At 38.6% G+C, this 21,263-nt stretch overlaps 1 protein-coding gene across 1 annotated transcript; it reads left to right on the top strand.

The window, feature by feature from the left end:
- The first annotated feature begins 6,351 nt into the window (after positions 1-6,351).
- LOC122831252 (cingulin) lies at positions 6,352-13,823 on the top strand. Its single transcript, XM_044117321.1, has 11 exons — positions 6,352-6,491; positions 7,273-7,485; positions 7,585-7,806; positions 7,893-8,141; positions 8,263-8,433; positions 8,792-8,953; positions 9,070-9,243; positions 9,902-10,020; positions 10,184-10,292; positions 10,372-10,535; positions 10,985-13,823. Exons 1-11 carry the CDS (start codon positions 6,435-6,437, stop codon positions 11,127-11,129), a joined length of 1,785 nt encoding a protein of 594 aa, XP_043973256.1. The 5' UTR covers positions 6,352-6,434; the 3' UTR covers positions 11,130-13,823.
- The last annotated feature ends 7,440 nt before the right edge of the window (positions 13,824-21,263 follow it).

Genomic DNA, 21,263 nt, shown 5'->3' with positions numbered 1-21,263 from the left:
GCTTCTATTCCCAACTAGTATTTCTCTGGTATTTTGTGGGCTGACAGTTTTAAAAGTTAGGTAATCTGAGTTTTCCACGAGGTGGAAATGCTAACCGATATGAGCTGTTGGTGTTCAGTTGCAGTTAATCTGGTTTCACAGTCATTAATTAAAACACCAGTGACTGTTTGCTCCTCTGTAAGAGAAAAGAGAGCTCAGATGAAACTGATGCAACAAATCTCAGCAGATTATAGATTTGAAGCGCAGAAGGGCTCACGAATTGCTGTCACACATTTCACTGGAAAAGCTTCTGAACCTGGCGAGATTCTGACACGTCTTTTAATCCACACCTACTTTGGCACAGATCAAACTGGTCTAACATGACAAGCAGTAGATGTGCCTAAAAATCCCACAAATCAGCCTCTTGGTACAGAGGCACAAGTGTCAGGAATGTGAGGGAAAAGGGAGCCATAGTTATGTGCTTCTAATATGGTGTCATTTGTGTACTGTGTGGCAACACTGAAGTCAGGCTTTGTCATGCCAATGAACTACTTTGGATGTGAAAAGAGGAATAAATGGACATTTGTGTGTGTGCGTGCGTGTCTGTGTGTGTGTGAGTGAGGGAGAGAGAGGAGTAGTAACTAGTTTGGAGAGAGGACAAGGGTTTGGTTTTATGTCAAGGGTGTAATTGAGAAGAAGAATATTCCTCTGCAGTAAGTGGATAACCGTTCACTAGGAGCAGAGAGGGAGTTCTGTTACTTTTAACCAGTCATCGACGTTTCAAGTCATTAATATTTTGCTCAGAAGAAAAAAATAAATTACTTAGAGAAAGTTTGTCTTTTATTTTGGTAGTTTTTCACCCGTTACAGTGAAAGATTGTATTGGCTGTCTTGCGCCTCTCTTTTTATGGTATGTGACCTGCTTTGCTTGCTTTGCTCATTCCCCATCCACGTTTCTCAAAATCCTGGTAATGGAGCGATGAAATCACAGAAAGCGAGGAAAGAAATATTGCCATTGCAATATTTACCAATATAATTGACATTGCAGGATTTTCTCAGTTTCTCAGCCTTAGCGAACACGATCTTAAGTTCTTGAGAAATTTTTCAACATAAAAACATAAGCATTCAGAACAAAACATGTTCTGAATGTTTACTGAACATGTTCAGTAAATATTCATATAATATGATTTTGTAAATATTAATGATGTCAATATTCATTAATATCTGTTTTAGTTTTAATCAGAACATTGTAGTAGCTTTCATATCCTGGTTTGTGGTGGATCAACACGTTTAAGATTTCCAGATAAAATTTAGGATTAAGACTAAATATATTGCTGTTAGAAAACCAGCGACTGCAGCACAATAAAAAGCGTTTTTACATTTAAAGCTGTTGGAATTAAGAGTGTTAATTTACTGCACTTTAAAGCTACTCAGTTGACCAGCATTATCGTGGCATTCGATTTGTTATCTTTGATAAAGCATCAGACTTATATTATGTGTTGATGAAATACCTAACCCTTAATGATTCAACTTGGCATCGGGACAAAAAGAAATCCTGATCAGACAGGAATAATCCCCACTCTACTCTGATTATTAAAAAATAATCAATGAAATTCGTGGTGGTTCAGTCGCATATGTTTGCCTCTATGACCTTTTACATGGTACAAATTAATATGATATGATGACTTCAATATGATAGTTCATAGTTTGTTTTTTTCTGCTCCAAATATTGTTGAGTTGGATGTCGAGCAAATCACCTTGATAATAAAACTTTAGCACAATTAACATGTACAAAAATATGACAGCCTGATAAGAGAAAAATGAAAATGGTAGATCAGAGGAGTGATGTTTTGACTGTGTGTTGCAGCATCATTCGACACTCTGGGTCTCTCCTCTTGTTGACAGTCTTCCCCTTATTCTATTTTCCTTTCCCTCCTAATAGCAGGGTGGCTCCAATTCAATTTACTGTATGAGAATTAAATTAGCGATCAGGGGCAGAGATCATGTCAGCATAACTGCAGGATAATGACTTGTAAGAGCTGAGCAAGCAGACCTGAAAACGTATACCCGTGTTTTATGGGATCTTTAGTGTTATTGGTCAGTGATGGAGGATAAATGGAAATAGAAACAGACTGATGTTTATATCTTATTGCATTAAAGTTAAGCTTTTCAGTAATAGCAAAACAGACCTGGAATCTCTGCAAGAATGGACATAAATTTATATTTCTCTTAAGTGGTACTATGTTTACTTTTGTTCTGATCTTGCTTTAAAATGTGAATGAGCAAAAAGAAGTGGATCATTAAACTTGCCAAAAAATAGAATGAATGGAAATATTAAAGCATCAACCAGCCGTTTATTGGCCAATATATATTTCTATTTCTTTCTTTCAGGTCTGAACGACCCGTTTAACATTTAAGAAGATTTTGAATGTTAAATATTTATTCTAATGTCTGTAAAATAAAAATAATAATTTCTACAAACGAATGTAACAAACATTGACAGAAGAAGGAAAAATACTGCAGATTCTATAAGAGGGGCAGTAAGAAACAGAAGATAATCTTCCTTTATTCATCAAAATGTACGTTATTCATCTAAATCTTATTTTCTCAGAGCAAAGTGTATCAAAGAATATGCTGCTTTTGGATTCATTTACAGACCCAAAAATTGTTTGACTTCCCAGTTTTGATGCATTCAGTGAGCAGGTGAAAAAAACCTTTGTAAGATATGATGATACCATCATATCACCTCTGATAAAATGATGGTGCACAGTGATCAGTTGTTTCCTAAATTTCTTTTAAAAATAAATAAAGCTTTCAAAGTGGAGTTTGGGGATAGGGAAGTTATTGACGGCAGCATTTTGAAATTAGACCAGAGAGGGAAGAATCTGAAGGGGGGCAGTTCTTTGCATTCTCAAAATCGCTGTCCTTGTTTTCCGCCCCACATCAGACGGACAATGGGATGAGTTGCCCTGGCATCATCCCCATCCCCATGAACTGGATTTCATTTTTCCTCTGACACATAAACAGTGAAACTCATGGAAAAGGCACAATGGATCAAATATTTAGACAGCAAAAACAACTTCAGCTCCAACTCCACATTCCTCACTTGCTGATAGCTTGTCAGCATCAGCATGTGACTGATTGAATGTCATATGAAGCGCTTTGGAGTTCTATGGACTTCATAAAGCGCTACAAAGATAAAGGCCATTTGCCATTTTCCACATTCCTGTAAGTCAATGCTACTTCCGTCAACATATGCTATTCTTTACGTTTTACATAATATGTGTGTGAAACGATGTCAAATGGGTATGCCTGGGTTCTGTGCAAGTCTCATTGGGTCCCAGACTTCATGCATGACTTCACATATTTCTTTTGACGCAACGCTTCCTCCGGTTTGGACGCTGGGAAAACTGCACAAACTGCACCATCCTGACAATTGTATCCACCTACAAATAATTCCCATGCATCTCTAATATGCTTGAAACCTGTTTGTGTCATCTTTAATGACAGCACAAGTGCTATCTTCATGTTCTTCCTCTTTTATTCATTGGTATTGTGCAAAAAGCAAGGGCTCTCCCTATTGGCTAGCTTTTACATTTTCTTGAAGTGGACTAAAGCATTCTTTGTAAGAAAAAAAAAAAGGTTTTTGTTTTTTTTTTTTAAAGAAAACCCCCAAAGGGTCTCCTGAACAAGATATCCTTTATTTAGAGGTTGAATTGATGTTTCAGTGCGAAGCAGGGTTGCGTTTTTGATGCTTGCTTTTACAGTCAGTCCCTCTGTGTGAATGGGAGGGAGGATTGCTCACTCACTGTATCAGCTTGGCTGGATTTTATTGCACGAAGCGCTGATAAGAGAAGAAAAAGTTGGCTGTTTTTTGTCTTTCAACTCACCCTCCCTCTCTTTTTCCCTGCCCGCTTTCTGTCTCAGCCCCTGAGATATGAAGTGGGATGGAAGGAGCATGGCAGCTAGATTAGGAGGGAGTGTTTTGGTTTCGTAGTCACAATTATTAACCGTAGCTTTGTAATGTTGGATCTTGTATTGTTACATAACACAAGGCACTATTATGAGACAATACTTGGAATTCTTAATTCACTACTTTTAGTGAGTAGAACTGAAAAGCATTGCCAGGCATTGTCAGTGTGTTGAGTTGAACCAGTCAAATACGGCACCTGTCTGCCTTCTGGCTGTTCAGCGTTAGAAAAGGAATTCACTCTGACATGAGCCACGGAAACTTCCTAAAGTTTTTGTGTTGCTCCTCTCGAAGGGAGCGTCATGTCTGGGTGTGTGCTTTCAGGTTAATGACTAATAGAGAGCAACAGGAACAAAGTTCACACAGACAGTCAAGAATCAGAAACTGTCTGTAAATCTCTTCCACTCATTCGTACCTGCTTTATATAAATATGTGTTCATTTTATTAAAAAAGTTAGATTTTGTAGTGAAGAGTTCTGGGATTTTAAATTGTCTCTGGAGTTCTTAATCAGCTGAAGGTATTCAGATAGAAACCAGCGATGTGAAAGTAAAACTTTATCATGCCATTTTGTGGTAAGATGTTGAGGTGGAGAGGCTGTAGGAGGGTCACGGTTTCAGCTCAGTCTACTTGGCTAGAAGTCTGTCACTGCCTCTCAAAGACAAACATGTTTGTCAAATTGGTTACTTTACTAAACCAGTTACAGTAACTTAAACAAGTATTAGAACTCCTTTAACTGTACAGCCACAAACTATCATATTTTTATGTGACAGACTTTAACAAACTGAGACACATAAGGATCCAGAGTTTCTTCCATTCATAAACCCGAACGGTTTCAGTTGGAGGTATTTTGGGATTTTTCTCAATCCGATGTAGTTCAAGCTCAGCCAGATTGGATGCTGGGTGTTCTCTAGTTTTACCACAGAATTGGAATTCAGTTTAGGTCTAAGCTTTGACTGGGCCATTCTGACACATAAATGTCATTTGATTTATACCACTCTATTGTAGCTTTGGCTGTTTCAGTGTTGCTGTCCTGCTGGAATGTGAACCTTCACCCCAGGCTCAAATATTCTCAAGCCTTTTAACAGTTTTTTTGTTTGTTTTTTGTCATTATTAGTCCATATTTACCTCCATTCATCAACTCTGATTAGGTTCCATATCCCTGTCAAAGAAAAGCAACCCTGTAGCATGATGCCGCCTCCTGCATGTGTCACTGTGAAGATGCTGTCTTTACTTTGTTGTGCGTTATTGGTCTTCCTACACTCACTAAAATGTTCGGCCTTATGTGAAAACCATCTATCTTTCTGCTTCTCCTTCATGGTTATGTGCTACTTTGTGTTGATCTGCCATATAAAATTGTAATTCAGTGCACTGAAACCTATATGACAAGTTGTCAAAACGTTCATGGGGTATTAATACTTTTAAAAGGCTCTAGAGTGCACAATACTGCTGTCATTAAAATTTCAAATAATACAGCTTGTAATTGTAGTTTTTCTACTATGAAAATACTACGAAACAAAAAAAGTCCTTCAATGGTCATATTTGGGTTTTTTTTTCTTTTAGTTTTAAAAAGTTTGACCTTCAACAACCTCAGATTACTTTCTGTTCTTTTTGGAGATGTTCACATCCTACAAAATAAATCGTTTTATTAATTTCTTTTTGTCATTTTAAGAGTTTTTCAAACTGTATAAATGTGAATACACTTCTATTACTTATATTTGCAGAGAATTTCAAAAACTATGCTTATTTCCAGCACTTTCAAGCAATCATTCACTTCCTATTTATTATTTCTTGACAAAATTCAGTTTGGTAAAATCTTTCAAGATGAGTACTGTGTCTGTTTTTTAACCTCTCAGCAAATGTAATTTTTAGCTAGAACATCTAAGGATAGTCTAGAGCCAGTAGCCATTTAACAACAACTTTATTAGATTTTAAAGTTAATGAAGGATGGAGATAACAGCTGCCTGACCATGGTCTAAGTATTCTTTTAGAATATACGTTAATCAAATAATTTGAGCCTGAAAAAGTGATTGACGTGACGTACACTTATATTTATGTTTTTGGCATCTGATGTTAATGCATTATTATATTAAAGACTGAGCTCCATGAGTCCAGGATCACTTAATTATAAGGGGGTCTAGTACAAATTATTCATGGTTCAAATTATTTGGTCAATTCTGTGTTCAAGTTATTTGGAACATTAATCTGTCTGTGTTTAGTGAAAACATAATGTGTTCCTATGAGTATATCTCTGTGATGCGATAACTCAAGCTGCAGCATTTATTTGCTCATTAACTAAACCAAATCGAATTCATGATTTTCGCCCATCCAATCCAGCAGCTTCTGATGAGGTGATTAAATGGTTCTTAAAATAGCAGTACATGGTGCAATGTTTTGTGATTGGTTGCTTTTGAACGTTTTTCAGGCTTCTGCAGATCCGTCTGGAGAAAGAGGAATCTGAGGATGAGCTGAAGGAGCTTAAGGAGAGAATGAGCGCCGTGAAGCAGCAGGCAGCAGATTCCAGCCAGTCAGAGGCTCTCAACCAGGTGAAATAAATTCACTGGCATTACTCCAGGGTTCCTGTGAGCTCTTAAAGAACTTTTTCAGTTTAAAATTTTCAATTTTAGAAGACGGGGTCCAGACAAAGCCTAATTTTAGAACAGGGACCTTATAAAGTCTGGAAAACTTGAAAACTATGTTGTTTGATTTGAGTATATATGTTCTTCCTTCCCTTCTTTTCTCCCTTTTTTGTCTCCTTATTTGGTTAGCTTCTTTCTTGACTGTCTTCCATCTGTGTTTTCATCCTTCCTCCATCACTTCCTTCCTTGCCTAGTCGTTCTTTTCTCAGGTCTTTCTTCTGTCGCTTCATTCTTCTGTTTTTCCCTCCTTTAGATCTTTCTATAAAAGTGTCTTACCTCCCGTTCTTGTGTCTCACTTTCCCTTGTACTTGACTTTACTTATGTCCTTTTTTCCTTTCATCACTACAGTCCCTGTTTTTACAGATTCCATATTTAAAACATCCGAAGTTTAGAAATGCCTCTTGAAATTCATAGTGAATTTTTGCGTTTTAATTTTTAAATGGGCCTAAACAAAACAAGAGAACTCTAATTCCACCTTAAATTCAAAGTTCTTCATTCTTTCTTCTTAAACAATCATCGCTGTTTGTTGTATTCTCATTCCACCCTAAAAAAAGAAAGAACAGTTTGAATGTTTCATTAAAAATGCTAAATTAATCTGACACTCCTGCCAATGTTTGGTATATGTAAACTACTGACCTACCTGTACAGGAAGTGTAATCATCAGACTGTATAAACTAAATGTTTCCAGGAGCTCCAGCGGTGCAGTGCTGATCTACACAAGGCCAGGTTAGAGCTGGAGAAGCAGAGGACTGAGTATGACAAGAAGGTCATGGAAACCATTTCCCTGAAAAAGTCTCACCAGAACCAGGAGGCAGAGCTAAAGTATGAGATCGACAGGCTGAAGGACCAGTTACAGAGGGCCAAAGATGACTGTGTAAAGGCACAAGAGAAAAATAAACATGTCAGTTCACTCTCATCGTAAAATTATACTAAGATATTAAGGTTTGACCTTGAATAACATCTCATTTTCTTTCTTTTTTTCCCCCCTTCCTCCAAATAGCTCCCAAGCCCAGCAACCATTTCGGAGCTGGAGCAGAAGCTCAGTGGGGCTCAAAGAGAAGCCAGCCAGTTTAAAGCAAAACTCTCTGCAACCGAGGAAGAACTGGAAACTGCTAGAACAGGTCTAAGTAAAGCTCAGATGGACGTTAACTCCCTCCAAGATGCTCAGAAGGACCAGGATGCGGCTAACGCCCGCCTCAAAGAGAAACTCTCCCGTTTAGAGGTGAAGCTGAAACATTACCCTACTCAGAGACGCTCTAAAACCATCAGACATAAAAGAATAACTGATCTGCTTTGCGATTTCCTCAGGCTCAGCTGCAGAGCAACGCCACCGAGAGCTCGGAGGCGGAGCTCGCCCTGCACTCCGAGGTCAGAAGCCTCCGATCTGAGCTGGATGAGGGGAAGAGAAAAGCTTCCAGACTGAGCCAAGAACACCGTGAACTCGGCCTGCGTCTGGAGGACACGGAGAGGGACAGAGAGACGCTCAAGCAGACAATCACCCAGCTGGAGGACAGCAAACGGCAGCAGGAGAAAGCCATGGAGAAACTCAGCAAAGAAGTAAGAGAAGCTGATTTCACAGTTCATCCTCGCTTCTTAGAAGGAAATGGTTCAATAAGTTCAGTCCATTTCTATGTATTTCTCACACTTCGCTATCTCTCTCTCTCTCTCTCTCTCTCAGTACGAGTCTCTGAATGTGACCTCAAAAGAAGAGATCCAGGCTCTGAAGGTTCAGCTGGAGGAGCAGAGAGAGCGAACACGAAAGGAGGTGCAGGACGCACAGCGTCATGGAAACGATACGAAATCCGAGCTGGAACGAAACCAACAAAGCTTAAGGCGACAGGAGGAAGAAGTATGAAGCTGTTCAAATTATTTTCATTTATAAATGTTTTAATGATCAAGTTTTCTTTGGGGATGAATGGCTTACGTACAGTAACCATTGAGAAATTTAGTTATTTCAGTAATTTTGTCAAAAAAATATAACGCATCATAAAGATTCATTGCACAGAGTGGTGTTGTTCCAGGGGTCAAGTGCATCAATGGTATGCATTTTACTGGATAGTTGAGTGGAAGGAGAAATGCAGTGTGGCTCTTGCTGTGAATCTGAGTAGCACTTTTTAAACTGCATTTTTAAAACAAGTGAATTTATGCAGTAACTAATTCATAAGAAAACACAGTGTAACACATGAGTATTTTATCTGTTAAACTAGATGTTGCGACAGAAGAAGGAGCTTCAACTTGCATGCGAAGAGAGGGACAACCATCAGCTGGACAAGGAGCTCCTCACCAACAGACTGCGCCACCTAGAGGGAGAGGCAGAGGCCAGCAAAAACAGCCTTAATGAGAAAGCGCGCGAGATTCGCATCCTCGAGGTATGATGCGCACTTTTAGTGTCTGCTCTAGAACAATAATGCAGAAACTGGACACACGCACTGTTGGGCGACAACGTTTTGTAGAGAGCTTGTGGATGTCTTCATCTGTCCACCAGGACAAGCTGAAGCGTGTGGAGTTGGAGCTGGAGGAGGAGAAAAGCTCAGTGGAGATGCTGACGGACCGAGTGTCCAGGAGCAGAGACCAGATCGACCAGCTCCGCTCTGAGCTCATGCAGGAGAGATCCTCCAAACAAGACCTGGAGCTGGACAAGAACGCCATGGAGAGACACGTATGTCCACCTGCTTTAGCAGTGAAGAGTAATACAGTACACTGAGATACTAGTCATGCTCCTTGAACATTTTCACAATAACAAACTTAAGTGTATGTTATGAGACATACAAATAGAAGAAAAATGATGCATGGTTTAAGCATTAAAAGCCTGAAATGGTGGATGTGCATTCGTGTTCAGCCACCTTTAATCTGAGTCGCCTAAATAAAATGTTTGTCACCAAAGGAATTACTAAATTCAATTCATCTGTGTGTGATTTTAATCGGGTATAAGCTTTGAACGTCAACAGAACTCTGTTCAATCCTTGATTCAAAATTAGAGTATAGTACCACCGCAAACTTGCAAAGATACTGTTGTTCTCCTAATATGACAAACTAGGCATTAATCAGATAGGAGGCCAACACATGACTCTGGAGGAGCTGCAGAGATCCTTTCAAAAATCTGGTTTTCATGGAAGAGTAGCAAGAAGAAACGCAACACTTGCCTAGTTTGGACTTGGCAACAAAGTCAGTAATTGTTCAAGTCCACCAGGACAAGCATATAAGGTTATAAAAATTATAATGTTTAGTATTTGTTTATATGTAACACTTGTCCCCATTCAAATAAGCAAGAAAAAAAAAGTAGGAAATAAATGCATGTGATTTTTGTGTGTCGGCAGCTGAAGGAGCTGAGGAGCCGTGTGGCTGACATGGAGGGTCACTCTCGCTCATCAGCCGGAGTTTCTCAGCTGGAAAACAAGATCCAGGAGCTGGAGGACCGCCTGCGAGCTGAGGAGAGGTAAGCACAACATGCCGAGAAAAATGGGCCTTATTCTTGTTTAAAAAAAGTAAGATTTATTTATTTATTTTAGCGACAGACACTAATCCAAGAGAATGGCAAGTGTGAGAAGGTGGTTAGCTTCTATTTACAGTTTTTCGGGGGGTTTTTTCCTACCATAAAGAGAGAAGAACACCATGTTGTCGTCACAACGTCGCCTGGAGAGGAAGCTGAAAGAGCTCAACATGACGCTGGACGAGGAGAGACAAACGCACAGCGAACAGAGAGATCAGGTATAATTACGGTGATGAAATCGGTGTTTGACACACTGGAACACGCTGCATCAGATTTAAGACTTAATGCGTGTTGCAGCTTACCCTGAGGGTGAAGGCCCTGAAGCGGCAGGTGGACGAGGGAGAGACGGAGCTGGAGAGGATCGAGACTCTGAGGAGGAAAGCCCAGAGAGACATGGAGGAGCAAACGGAGCTGAAGGACGCTCTGCAGGCCAGAGTCACCGCTCTGGAAACGGAGCTCAAGTAGGTTTTTCTTTTTGGATTCGTTACACACTTTGTACAGCTGAGATCATCGTAACTGTTTTTCTGAGTCACTAACAAAAGAACAGTGTCTCCTCCTTCTCTTTACGCCACGGGACAAATAAAACCTCTCGTAAAGATGACTCCATGATTAGTGAAAGCAGATTGCTCAGCTGTGACGTGTAATCTGAGGCTTATACAACCTCCCTGGAATGCCATATTTTCTGTATTAGGCTAAAGTTGTACATTACTCATTTACTACAGGCAAGATTACTTCACAAACATGCTGGCAAAAAAAACAAAACTGAGTGACATGTTGTTACTTCAACCAGCCAGTGGAGGGAGCTCTGCTCTCCAGAATGCTGTTGACTGTCTGCAGACCAAGTAAAACAACACTTCATAATGTTTCAGGCTGAACATTTAAAAATCAGCCATTGCTGTCTGTCTGACAGGAGGAAAACTCAAGCATCGATGAGGCCGGCTCTGGATTCGTCCGCCCTCAGCTCAGATGACGACGACGACGACGACAGCCTGTACGACCCGTCCACCATCACCTCGTTCCTCACCGAGAGCAACCTCCAGACCAGCTCCTGCTAAGGAACAACTTCTGGGTTGGAACAGAACAAGAGGTTCTGCTGGGAACTATAAATGAAGGGGAGGCTTGTGTAGACTGGGGGAAAAGCTAGAGGGTAACGGTAAACACAGGAGACAATGAGGGCGGGCGGCGAGGACCTTAACGACTCATTGTAGAGCTGAACATGGGGACTAATTTTTTCACACCAGCATGAATGTAAGGAAACAAAACATCTCCACCATTTAAAGGAATTTCCCTCTCCATCTCATGCACACAATACACGACCCGACACAAAGTACTGCTGAAGCAGACTTTACTGCACCTTTTGGAACAAATTCAATGTGTTGGATCATTTCAGAGCTGCTTCACTTCGAGAAGCTCAGCTATTTTTTATTTATTTTTTTTTTTTTTCCCTTTCCTTACCACCACTAAAAAGTTTTTCTGTAACAGTTTCCAGTGCAGATGTCATCAGGTCAAACCTGGCTAAATTATATAGACGTTACTACAGCAGCAGTGGATCAAACAACCATAAGCTTTTATAGTTTATATTTGAAAAAGAGGCAGATTTGTAGAGATTGTTCACCAGAAGCTTCACAACAGCCTGCAAAAGCTGTCTGCAGCTGCAGAGATCGTTATCCACGATGAAGTCGTGAGATTCCTGTGCTGTGATCATCTAAAGAAAAACCACAACAGATTATTTGATTATTTGAACAGAACAATATAATAATAAAGCAGAAAAGGACCAAATGTGTCTTACTAATGTTGATTATTAGTTTATTATTTTGAGTTTGATGGAAAAACTTGAACAAAGAGTTTGGAATAAAGACCCATTAAATGAATAGTTTTCATGTGTTTTTTGAGTATAAAAAATGCTTAGTTTTCCAGACTTGTATCTTTTTTTCTATTTTCTAAACACCTAATGAGTTAGTAGATTTTTCATTGATTCAAATTTGATTTTTCACGTCACATTTTGGGTTTACAGTTTGTCTTTCAGTGTTTAATTTGCTGATTGAATACCTTCAGGATCCATATAGAGCAACTTTTTAGGATCAGATTGAGCTGGACTTTTGCTTTTTAAAGTGGGTCTTAAAACAAAGCGATAAACTACTTCTTTTTTTATATATACAAGCAGAATAAAGGGGCCAAAGCTCACTTCCATCGCATTTAGATAATCTGCATTTAGTGTAGCGTACTTCAGTCCTTTTTTACAAGTGGATTTATTGTAGTTAAGATGCCAGTGAAGTGGGCCTGGAACGCACTATGAAGTTTTTTTGTTTCATGATTTGTTCTCAAATGTCCAGAATGTCATAAAGCTTTGGCACAAAAAAACAAAAACAGAAATTTGAGTCTTTGGAATTATCTTTTTTTTTTTTTTTTGCTGTTCTGCTCTTTATGGAGAAAGACTGGGTATAACACACCTGTATGATCTGGCCAGTCAGTCAGCTGCTTTACAGACGTGGCACTTGTGACTTGTAAAGGAGTTTTAAAACCGTCTCCATGACAGCAGTGCCTGTGGACTGTCCATCAGTTTCCACTTCCTCTTTAGAAATATTTTGACAAAGCCAAACATATGTTCATTGTTACACCACAGGAACGGCATGTTCGGGAATTGTTGCCGTTTTAAAGTCGCAATTCTTTTTTTTAAACCTGAGTTTGCTGATACCTGTAAACTGCACCTTGTCTTTTTTTTGTTTTCTCAGCTTTTCTTCATTGTAGTTAACTCGGCATCATAAACAAACGAGGTGATACCAGTCGAAGAGTTGAATGACTTTCGACTCAAACAGCTATAATCATCGGGTTACTTTGTAGGGATTCGTTAGTAATACTTGTGATTGTGACGCACGAGGCCACAGCAGAGGAGTTTATGTGCACTTCTTTCCTATTAACCTAATCAAATATAATAAATTTATAAAATCACATTTGAATGAGCTGCTGCATTTTGTTCACTGAGACAAGTAACATATTGTTTGTATAAATGCTTTGCAATGAAAAATGCCCATTATTTTAGAATAGTTAGGAATAAGAGTTTACTCCACATTTCTATTTTAATCTGCACAAAATATTGATAACCTAATCCCTACCAGAATCTTGTGGAGAAACAAAAATACGGCCTGGTGTTCTATTGTACTGTTGTATAATTGTGTAAATGTTTAAGAATCGCCCTGCAGTCGTTTAGGTTGAACCCACCAGGTGCGTCTTTGCTTTCTGTCCTCCAGACGGTTTGCAGCTCAAAGTGCAGCAGGTTGAAACGCTGTTGGAAACGACTTTCACTGGATTGAAATCTAATTAAAGTATTTTTTTCCTCTTGCGATAGAAAATAAAGGCCAAAACATTCTTCTGCCAGGTATTTATAAAGATGGCCTAATTACTATGCATTTCTTTGTATTAAGTCAGTGAAACTTGTATTTACTGTCAATTTATTACAATGCCTTTCAATTATGAAAAAAAAATCAATTTTTTATGTTTTTTTTTTATATTTTGTTTATACTTTAAGTGATTGGCTTCACATAAATAAAATATAATGTTTATATTTGCATTTTCGGTTCATGTGGAAAATAGTACTGAATGATTTGTTCTGTGCAGAAGAAATAAAACAATTCTGGTTTGTACTGTAATTAGCTGTAAACATTTTCCACTTACTCTACTTCACAAAATAAGTATTTTAGTTTTCTATTATCTGTTAATTCAGCTACAATAAATACGTTATGTTAAATTAACGCGTTCTCTTTTATTTCAGAGCACACACACAAGCATTCAGACCATTTTTTTTTTTCTAATTTTTTTCAAACTGTCTGCCAGCTACAATAGCAGTGACCTTTGGAAAGTTTAGCCTCGTGTTTCAGCAAACTTCTCAGGAAGACGGATGACTTCTGCGGAAGAGATTATAGCCGGAGTGTCAACAAAAGGCTTGTCAGGACGACTTCAGTGAGAAACAGTTTGTCACATTGCTTTGTGCAAAAGCCAAAAAATACTGCAGCAACATATAATATGATAAAACGGAACAAAAAGGAAACGTTAAAAATTTAGGGGATTAAAGTGAAGCATGACAACACTGGAAAGAGATCTGCTCTCCTTTTAGAGGACACAGATAATGAAACAGATCATGGCAGATGCAGATTGTAAAAAAAAAAAAAAAAATTAAATGTAATAAGTTTTTACCCAATTGACACAGTTTGAGTTTTATTCAGAAGAGCAGCAGTTCTCCTAAAATGGTACCGCTTACTGGAAGTTAGTCCCATCATTTACTGAACAAAATAAAGAAACAATTGTTATAAAAACTCAGACTGTTCGGGGAAGTGAGATTGAAACTGGACTGGATACATTTAATACTGATGCATTTCTGTAGTCACAAGTACTTTAAATTTCAAAGATGGTTAAGGGTATACACAGATTTTCTTTTTATTATTAATGACTTCCATAGGGTATAAATATAATTTGCAGCACAGGCCCTTTTCTCACAGCCAGTCCTCCAAAGAGGAAAAACAGGAGAAAATACACTCCAATTGAGGCAGATGTGTAGGAAGTCTGCAGTAAAAACAGAAGGAATGATGACTAGATGATATAGCAAGGAGGAAAGTCTCTGCAGGCATCCTTTCTTATATAATAAACATATATCTGTGATGTGTGATCTCTCTGAGTTATTTTTCTGTCTTGACATTAAAAGCTGCTAAATTGTTGTGGTTTCATCATGGGAACAACAACATCTTTGTCAATACAATCTTCTTTTCCTGATGAGGTGAGACAGTAAAACGACTCTTGCAGTGGAGAAAAACAAACAGTTTTAAACTGGCAGAGTGTAAACAGCAGTGACGTGGAGAACCTGCTCTGTTATACAAGCTAAAGCTGCAGATAAAGAAGTAACCTGAAGATATGACACGCTTGACGAGAAAGGAATATTCCTGCTTGAAGGCATCACAAGCAAAACTGCCGGTAAAGCAGGGAAAAAACTGAAAACTATGACGTTCCCAGGAATGTTGCGTGACTGGAACACAACTGAATGCTTTGAGGGTATTTTACGGACACTAACGGCAAGGCGCAATTTTTTTTTTTTTATCCAAAAGAAGTTGAGGAATACCTCTGAGCAACCAGTTGGAGGCTGGGTTTACTGAAGCTAAAAGATAATGGGGGAAAAAAAATATTTGAATTGTAACTAAATAGTAGCTTCACAGAGAGCTCAAAAATCCAGACTAGACTGGCATCACTGCAGAAGCAACAAATGTCACATTGTTGTTGCTTTTTTTTCTATTGTTGCAAAATTTTCATTGTTCATCGTGCAGGGCAGGAAGACAGATTTTACATACCTATGTCAGTGAATAGTTTCCTGAAAACCTCAGTTTTCTTTGTTGTTTGAGTTCTAAATGTTGGTGAGGACATATTAACTAATATTTTTAACCAAGTATGCAAAAGGTTGTGTTTGCTGACAGTGTGTAAACAAGGAATGTTATATGTTTCTAAATAGGTAATTTCCCAGACCATGTTCACATATAAGGGTCCAGAGACATGGACTTAAAAACAGGATTTACTTTTTTCTTTCTTCACAGACGGAAATATCTTCCTCTGCCACTCAGCTGAAATGTTTCAGACTAACTGACGGCTTTATTTCTTGACCCAGCAACTGTACAGCCCATTCATGTGCAGATGGGGTCACAATGATCATAAAAGTTATAGGATTTTATGGTCTTATGTTTTCTTGCCTCAATTCTTATTTCAGTGTGAATGCAAGCTGCATTCAACATGCAACAGTGCCGACAACTGCACCACCATGTAACCCCAAAACACTTCAGTGATTTCCAAGAAGAACTGGCTGCAAGTTTGAATTTGTTGTGGATTTTCCACAATCCAAACTGGTTCAAAACATTTAGGCTCTAACGCAAATGTACTTTCCCTCCAGTTTTAGATTAATTGTTCCTTTGCAACCACATAACTCACCTTCAGCAAATTTTAGGCTTTATTCCCATGGACAAGAAAGAAAACATAATGTGGTTATTTTTGCCTAAAGTTAAGAGTTTTTTTTTTTTTAATACAGTCAAGGTGAGACTGTGAAACAATATTAACAGTCTAACATGGTGGTGGCAGCATCATGCTCTAGGACTATTGCTAAATCAATGTTAAACTCCATCTTCCACCAGGATAATGATCCCAAAATTCTATCCTAATTGATCTCAAGCCGTTGAATATTTAAAACCCATGCTTGAGCTGCCACTGCGTCTGACACCAAACAACGTAAACAAGCTACCGATTCTAAGAGGCAACTTGCTCAGAGACCTTTAGTCCAAATATTAGAGGGGTTGTGTGACAGAGAGAAGTCGGTACAGTAAATGACAGATGGATCGTACGTTGCTGTCAGGAGCTCTGTGGGTCAAAGTTAACAGAGCTCAACACTGCACAACGAAATGTGCAGCGTTAGCGTGAAAACACCTTCAGAGGAATTTTTTTTTTTTTTCAAACTGTAAGATGTTTTTGTGAAACCAGATTTGCTTTTCTGTAATAAATGTTGACATAACTCAGTGTCACATCTGAAAAATCTTTTTGAAGTTTGCGATCTTATTGTTAAACGCAAAACATTTTCATTAGGTGAAGAATTTGCTTGAAAAGCGATGAAAGTCGGCACCCTGAAGCTTCAGCTCCAGCTTCTACTCGGGTGACAAAAGGGTTTACATCCTGTCTGGCACCTTGGTTCACAGAACAGTCTCTTTTGGACTGCTTGTGGAGTTTATCGCTGCATCTGCTCATTGAAAATGAACAATGTTAGTGTACTTTCATAGCCGGCGGATTTATTGTGTGACTGATGTTCAAAAGCGACATGAGAGAAACCCTTGGTCCTGCTTAGGAGGAGCTGACCTTCAAAGGTTTTGATCAATAATAATTTCTTGGCATACAGTCACACACACCTTCAGTGTTCTCTATGAAATCAGATCCAGCTCTCTTTGGAGTGACCAAACCTGCACAGCATCAACATGTTGTGTGCACGACCTGTTTTGTAAGACTATAGACTAAACTGGTACATACTTTCTATGGGCAGGACTGGGTTTCCATATTGCAGCTTTCGAGACACAACTGTTGTACCTGAAAGCTCATTGGCCAAGAACTGGGCGTGTGTCCAGTTTTGAAACTGTTGTGGGTTTGCTCTTACAAATGGCTACCTTTGTCATCTAAGTGTGAAGTGTTTCCACCTGCCTCCAGGGCTTCCACATAAAGAAACACAAGTCTTTCAGGCCTGGACAAAATGGCGTGTTGCCACCTGCCCTTTGAGAAACCCGTAGACCTGAGGAGTGGAGATCAACTCTGTCATCATTCTAACACGTCAGTGCTATAAATACCGATCCTTGTGAACAACATGTAGTGACGAAAACAGACAGAGAAAAGGTGAAGTAATGTTTTGGTGGAAAAATTAACAAACCGCCGCAGTCAGGCTTGCTTTAATCCTGCTATACAATAGAAGAAACAGGAATTTTCTGAGTTCACTGAAAAAATACAGAGGTCATAATTTGAAAAGTGGCCACAGGCCTGGTGATGAAAAGGGAGTGAAAATGATGAGAAAACACTTTGTTTTTCACCAGACTCACCTTTCTGACAAAGAACAAATGACATCACTTAAAGCCTCTGTCATAATTATTTTTTCTTTGACATTTCATCACTGCTGTGGCTCGACTCATGGAAACTCATATAGTTTAGAACCACCGCCACACCGTCAATTTGACATCTAAAGTCAAATAAGTCTCTAGTTTCTGAAGTAGTGATTCAAACCTTTCATAATCCAGGTGAGGTATCCACATCGGCATTTCAATCCAAAGTTTTGTAACTCTAGTCTGTATTTAATCTCTAGTTAACATGTGATGTAAACATTCACTCACATCACACCACCGTTAAAAAGACAGAATTTTGTGATGTCAAGAATTTTGACTTTAAGCATCTCGCTTGTACAACTGAACTAAACACAAACAAACGGCAGTGGAGTGGAAAATGTGAAACATAACAAGACGCTTGATGCATAAGAGTGCACACCCTTAAGCTGATATTTTATTAAAACACCTTTTTATTCAGGTCATTCCTGTATATACAGCATATTTATATTGGCCCATTTTATGAATTATGTTTTTTTAGATTAGTGACACACAGACTGATGTCTTAAAGCCTTTATTTTTGTTAAATACGTGGATTTTCCACCTCTATCTAATAAAAACACAGCTTTTAAGGTTTGAATCTTAAAAGCAAAAAAAGAAAACATTTTTATTAAAGGCGTAAATGCTGCTGTTTTCAAATAGCATGTTTAATCTGACAAATGGGCATAATAAGAATGCATATTACTCATTTTAGCCACATTCAATAAATTAAAATGACTGTATTCCTCATGTTTTTGGACAATAGCTGCCTTTTCTTCGAAAGAAAACAAGTCTGGAAAATTTTTTCCAGATAATGTGTTTGGCCATAGTTGTATTTGGCACAAAATCATAAAAAGAACATCATGGAAAGAACACCAAACCCACAGTTCAATATGGTGGTGGCAGCATTATACGCTTGGATTAAGTTTCTTCAAATGTAAATTAAGTTTTGTCAAGGTGAATGAAGTTAGAAGCACAACCCAAAACCTTCAGGTAACAGCTGAAAACTTACACACATTTCAATGAAAGAATGACTTCATAGGAGAAAAAGATTTAAGCTTTTGAAAAGCCAAGCAAATATACCAAACCTGTCAGGGAGCTGCCTTGCTAAAGCAGGTGACAGGATACGTCTTTCTATTCAGAGGAGCGGTGACTCTACTCTGAGCTCCTCACCTCGTCTCCAAGGCCGCTGAGTCCAGCCGCCCTGCAGGTCGAGCTCATTTGAGCTGCTTGTGGAGCGGATCTCATTTTTTCAGTCATGATCCATATCTAGGATTTTAACAGCACTCGGTTCAATACCAGGTATATTTGCACTAATTCATCCTGGTTGTTCACTTTTGTGAAAACGCTCTACATATATATTTGCACATATTTAAATATCTTTACTGAGAGAAAAGTCGGAACGAATTTGAAGTCAAATTTCTTGTCTGTGTGGTGGACATTGGCAGATCAACTGATTCTGATCTGATTATTGTTTTCAGCCGATAGAGCGATCTACATTACCACACCAATCCGTCTATCCATCTGCTGCTCCTGCCTATAATCACTTTTGAACAAGAAACTTAAATTTAAGCTTCTCTGCTAAGGTAGAGACCTAGCCTTGCACTGGGAAAACCCATGTATTTATTTGTACATGGTGTGAGTAACATCTTCTGATTTTTTTGGAAAATCCTTCAAGTCAAACTTTTACGCTCTACGATTTTGCTGTCAACCAGAAAGGCAGACATAACGTTGACATAACCAGCATTATATTTTCAGTCCTGGACTTGGATGCACATAAAGTTGGATTCCCAAAACAGTCTGGCGTCTAATCTCTGGATCAATGTGTCTGAAAATGGCTGGATGCAGCCTCATGACTCCTTTGTTTGTGGGACACATCTCAACAAGCAGCCCTGAGGTTTGGGTGTGCTGCGGTTTTGAGGATATTGTGTATGTGGAGGATTCTCATTCCACAGGATAACTCAACCATTAAAAAAAAAAAACACCTCCCACTGTGGCTTTAAAAATAACCACACTCCTGCCTGGTGATTCATTAGGGTAAAAGGTTTACTAATTAAAGACTCAAAACTGCAACTAAGCAGATGAATGAAAGGCAAATTCATTTTATTCCAGTGCAAATCTTTGTTTTAGTCTTTGTTAAATACATCCAGCTTTATATTTTGTGCCACTCTGTGTTTGTGTTTGTCCTTCCAGTGCCATTAATTGTTTTAGTCTTTGTGCTGTGACCTCGGTCAGTCAGCTACATGCTGCCAGAGGAATGCTTGGTTTGCTACTTTGTACTGTCAACTTGTTCCAGTAAAATGACCTGAGCTAACAGGTCATTTTACAGAGAACATGCATACTGTACTACTGCAATAAAATAACAAAGAAGTGATACATGAACATGTTTTACTTTTGAGACATTTTACATTATTTTTTTTTTACCTTTACAGATTTCTTCTGATGGTGATAACTTCAGTTAATACAAAAAGCAGTTTTCAAATTTGTATTTTAGTCTTTGGGGAGAAGGTCTCATAATAACTGACCCCTAAATCTAATAACTGGTTTGGCTCTCGTACAAAATCTAAGGTCACAAACAGAGGCCCAGACTATCTTCTTCTGAGTTTTCTGATAGAGAGCTGAATTTCTGATTCCATCCATTACAGCGAGTCGTCCAGGTTAGTCGTCCAATTCATCCTCACAATATTACATTACCACCATCATGCCTCACTGTAGGTGTAATTGTTGTTTTTAAAAGCTAAATCCATATGCAACCAGACACACGTCTTCAATGATGTTTCAATTTTGTCTCATCAGTCCACTGAATATTTACCTAAAAGTCTTGGAGATTATGTGGCTCCATTGGAGGGGCATCATCTTGCAATCAAAAGGTTGTTGTTTTGATTCCAGCTTCCTCATGTCACATGTTGATGTGCACCTAGTCCCAAGCTGTCAGTGTATTAGCGTATAAATGTATAAATGTTTGTATATGAGTGATCAGTATGACTAAAAATATTCTCAGTATGACTATATAAATTCAGTCCATTAGCATTGTGAAGTTGGGACGAGATGGGTGTGTGTGTTCAGCTGTGGTTTGGTCATAAAACTCTCCCATGGTATTTATTCACAGTCTTTTTGTTATTGCTTAATCTTAAGCACTGACCCTCACTGTGAGGATTGTCATGCTTTAGTTTAAATATTGTTCTGGGTTCTTTTGATAAACTTGGAGTAATTTTGGAAGGCTGGTCATGTTTTGTCCATTTGTGGATAATGAATTTCCCTGTGGTACACTGGAGTCTTAAAGCCTCAAAAATGGTTGTCACCCATTCATCTGTTAGTCCCGCAGATACGGCAATGATCATACTTTAAAAAAATAATAATAATAAATTCTTCAAGGATTGGTAAACTGAAAAAAGGAGAACATATAGTAATCAAAGAAAAAGTGAACATGAGGAAGTCCCAAAAACTGTATCTGGAGGTTGCTAAAAACACACTTTGCAACCATTAGTAGATACATGCTGTCCGTCCAGGTTTTTGCAGCTAGGCTTTATTGTCCACTTGTGTTTCTGCATTTAT

This window comes from Gambusia affinis, linkage group LG05 (genome assembly GCF_019740435.1).
Source record: "Gambusia affinis linkage group LG05, SWU_Gaff_1.0, whole genome shotgun sequence".
In the NCBI taxonomy this organism is placed as follows: domain Eukaryota; kingdom Metazoa; phylum Chordata; class Actinopteri; order Cyprinodontiformes; family Poeciliidae; genus Gambusia; species Gambusia affinis.
The sequence above is the reverse complement of the archived record's forward strand: the minus strand, read 5'-3'. Positions and strand labels throughout refer to the sequence as shown.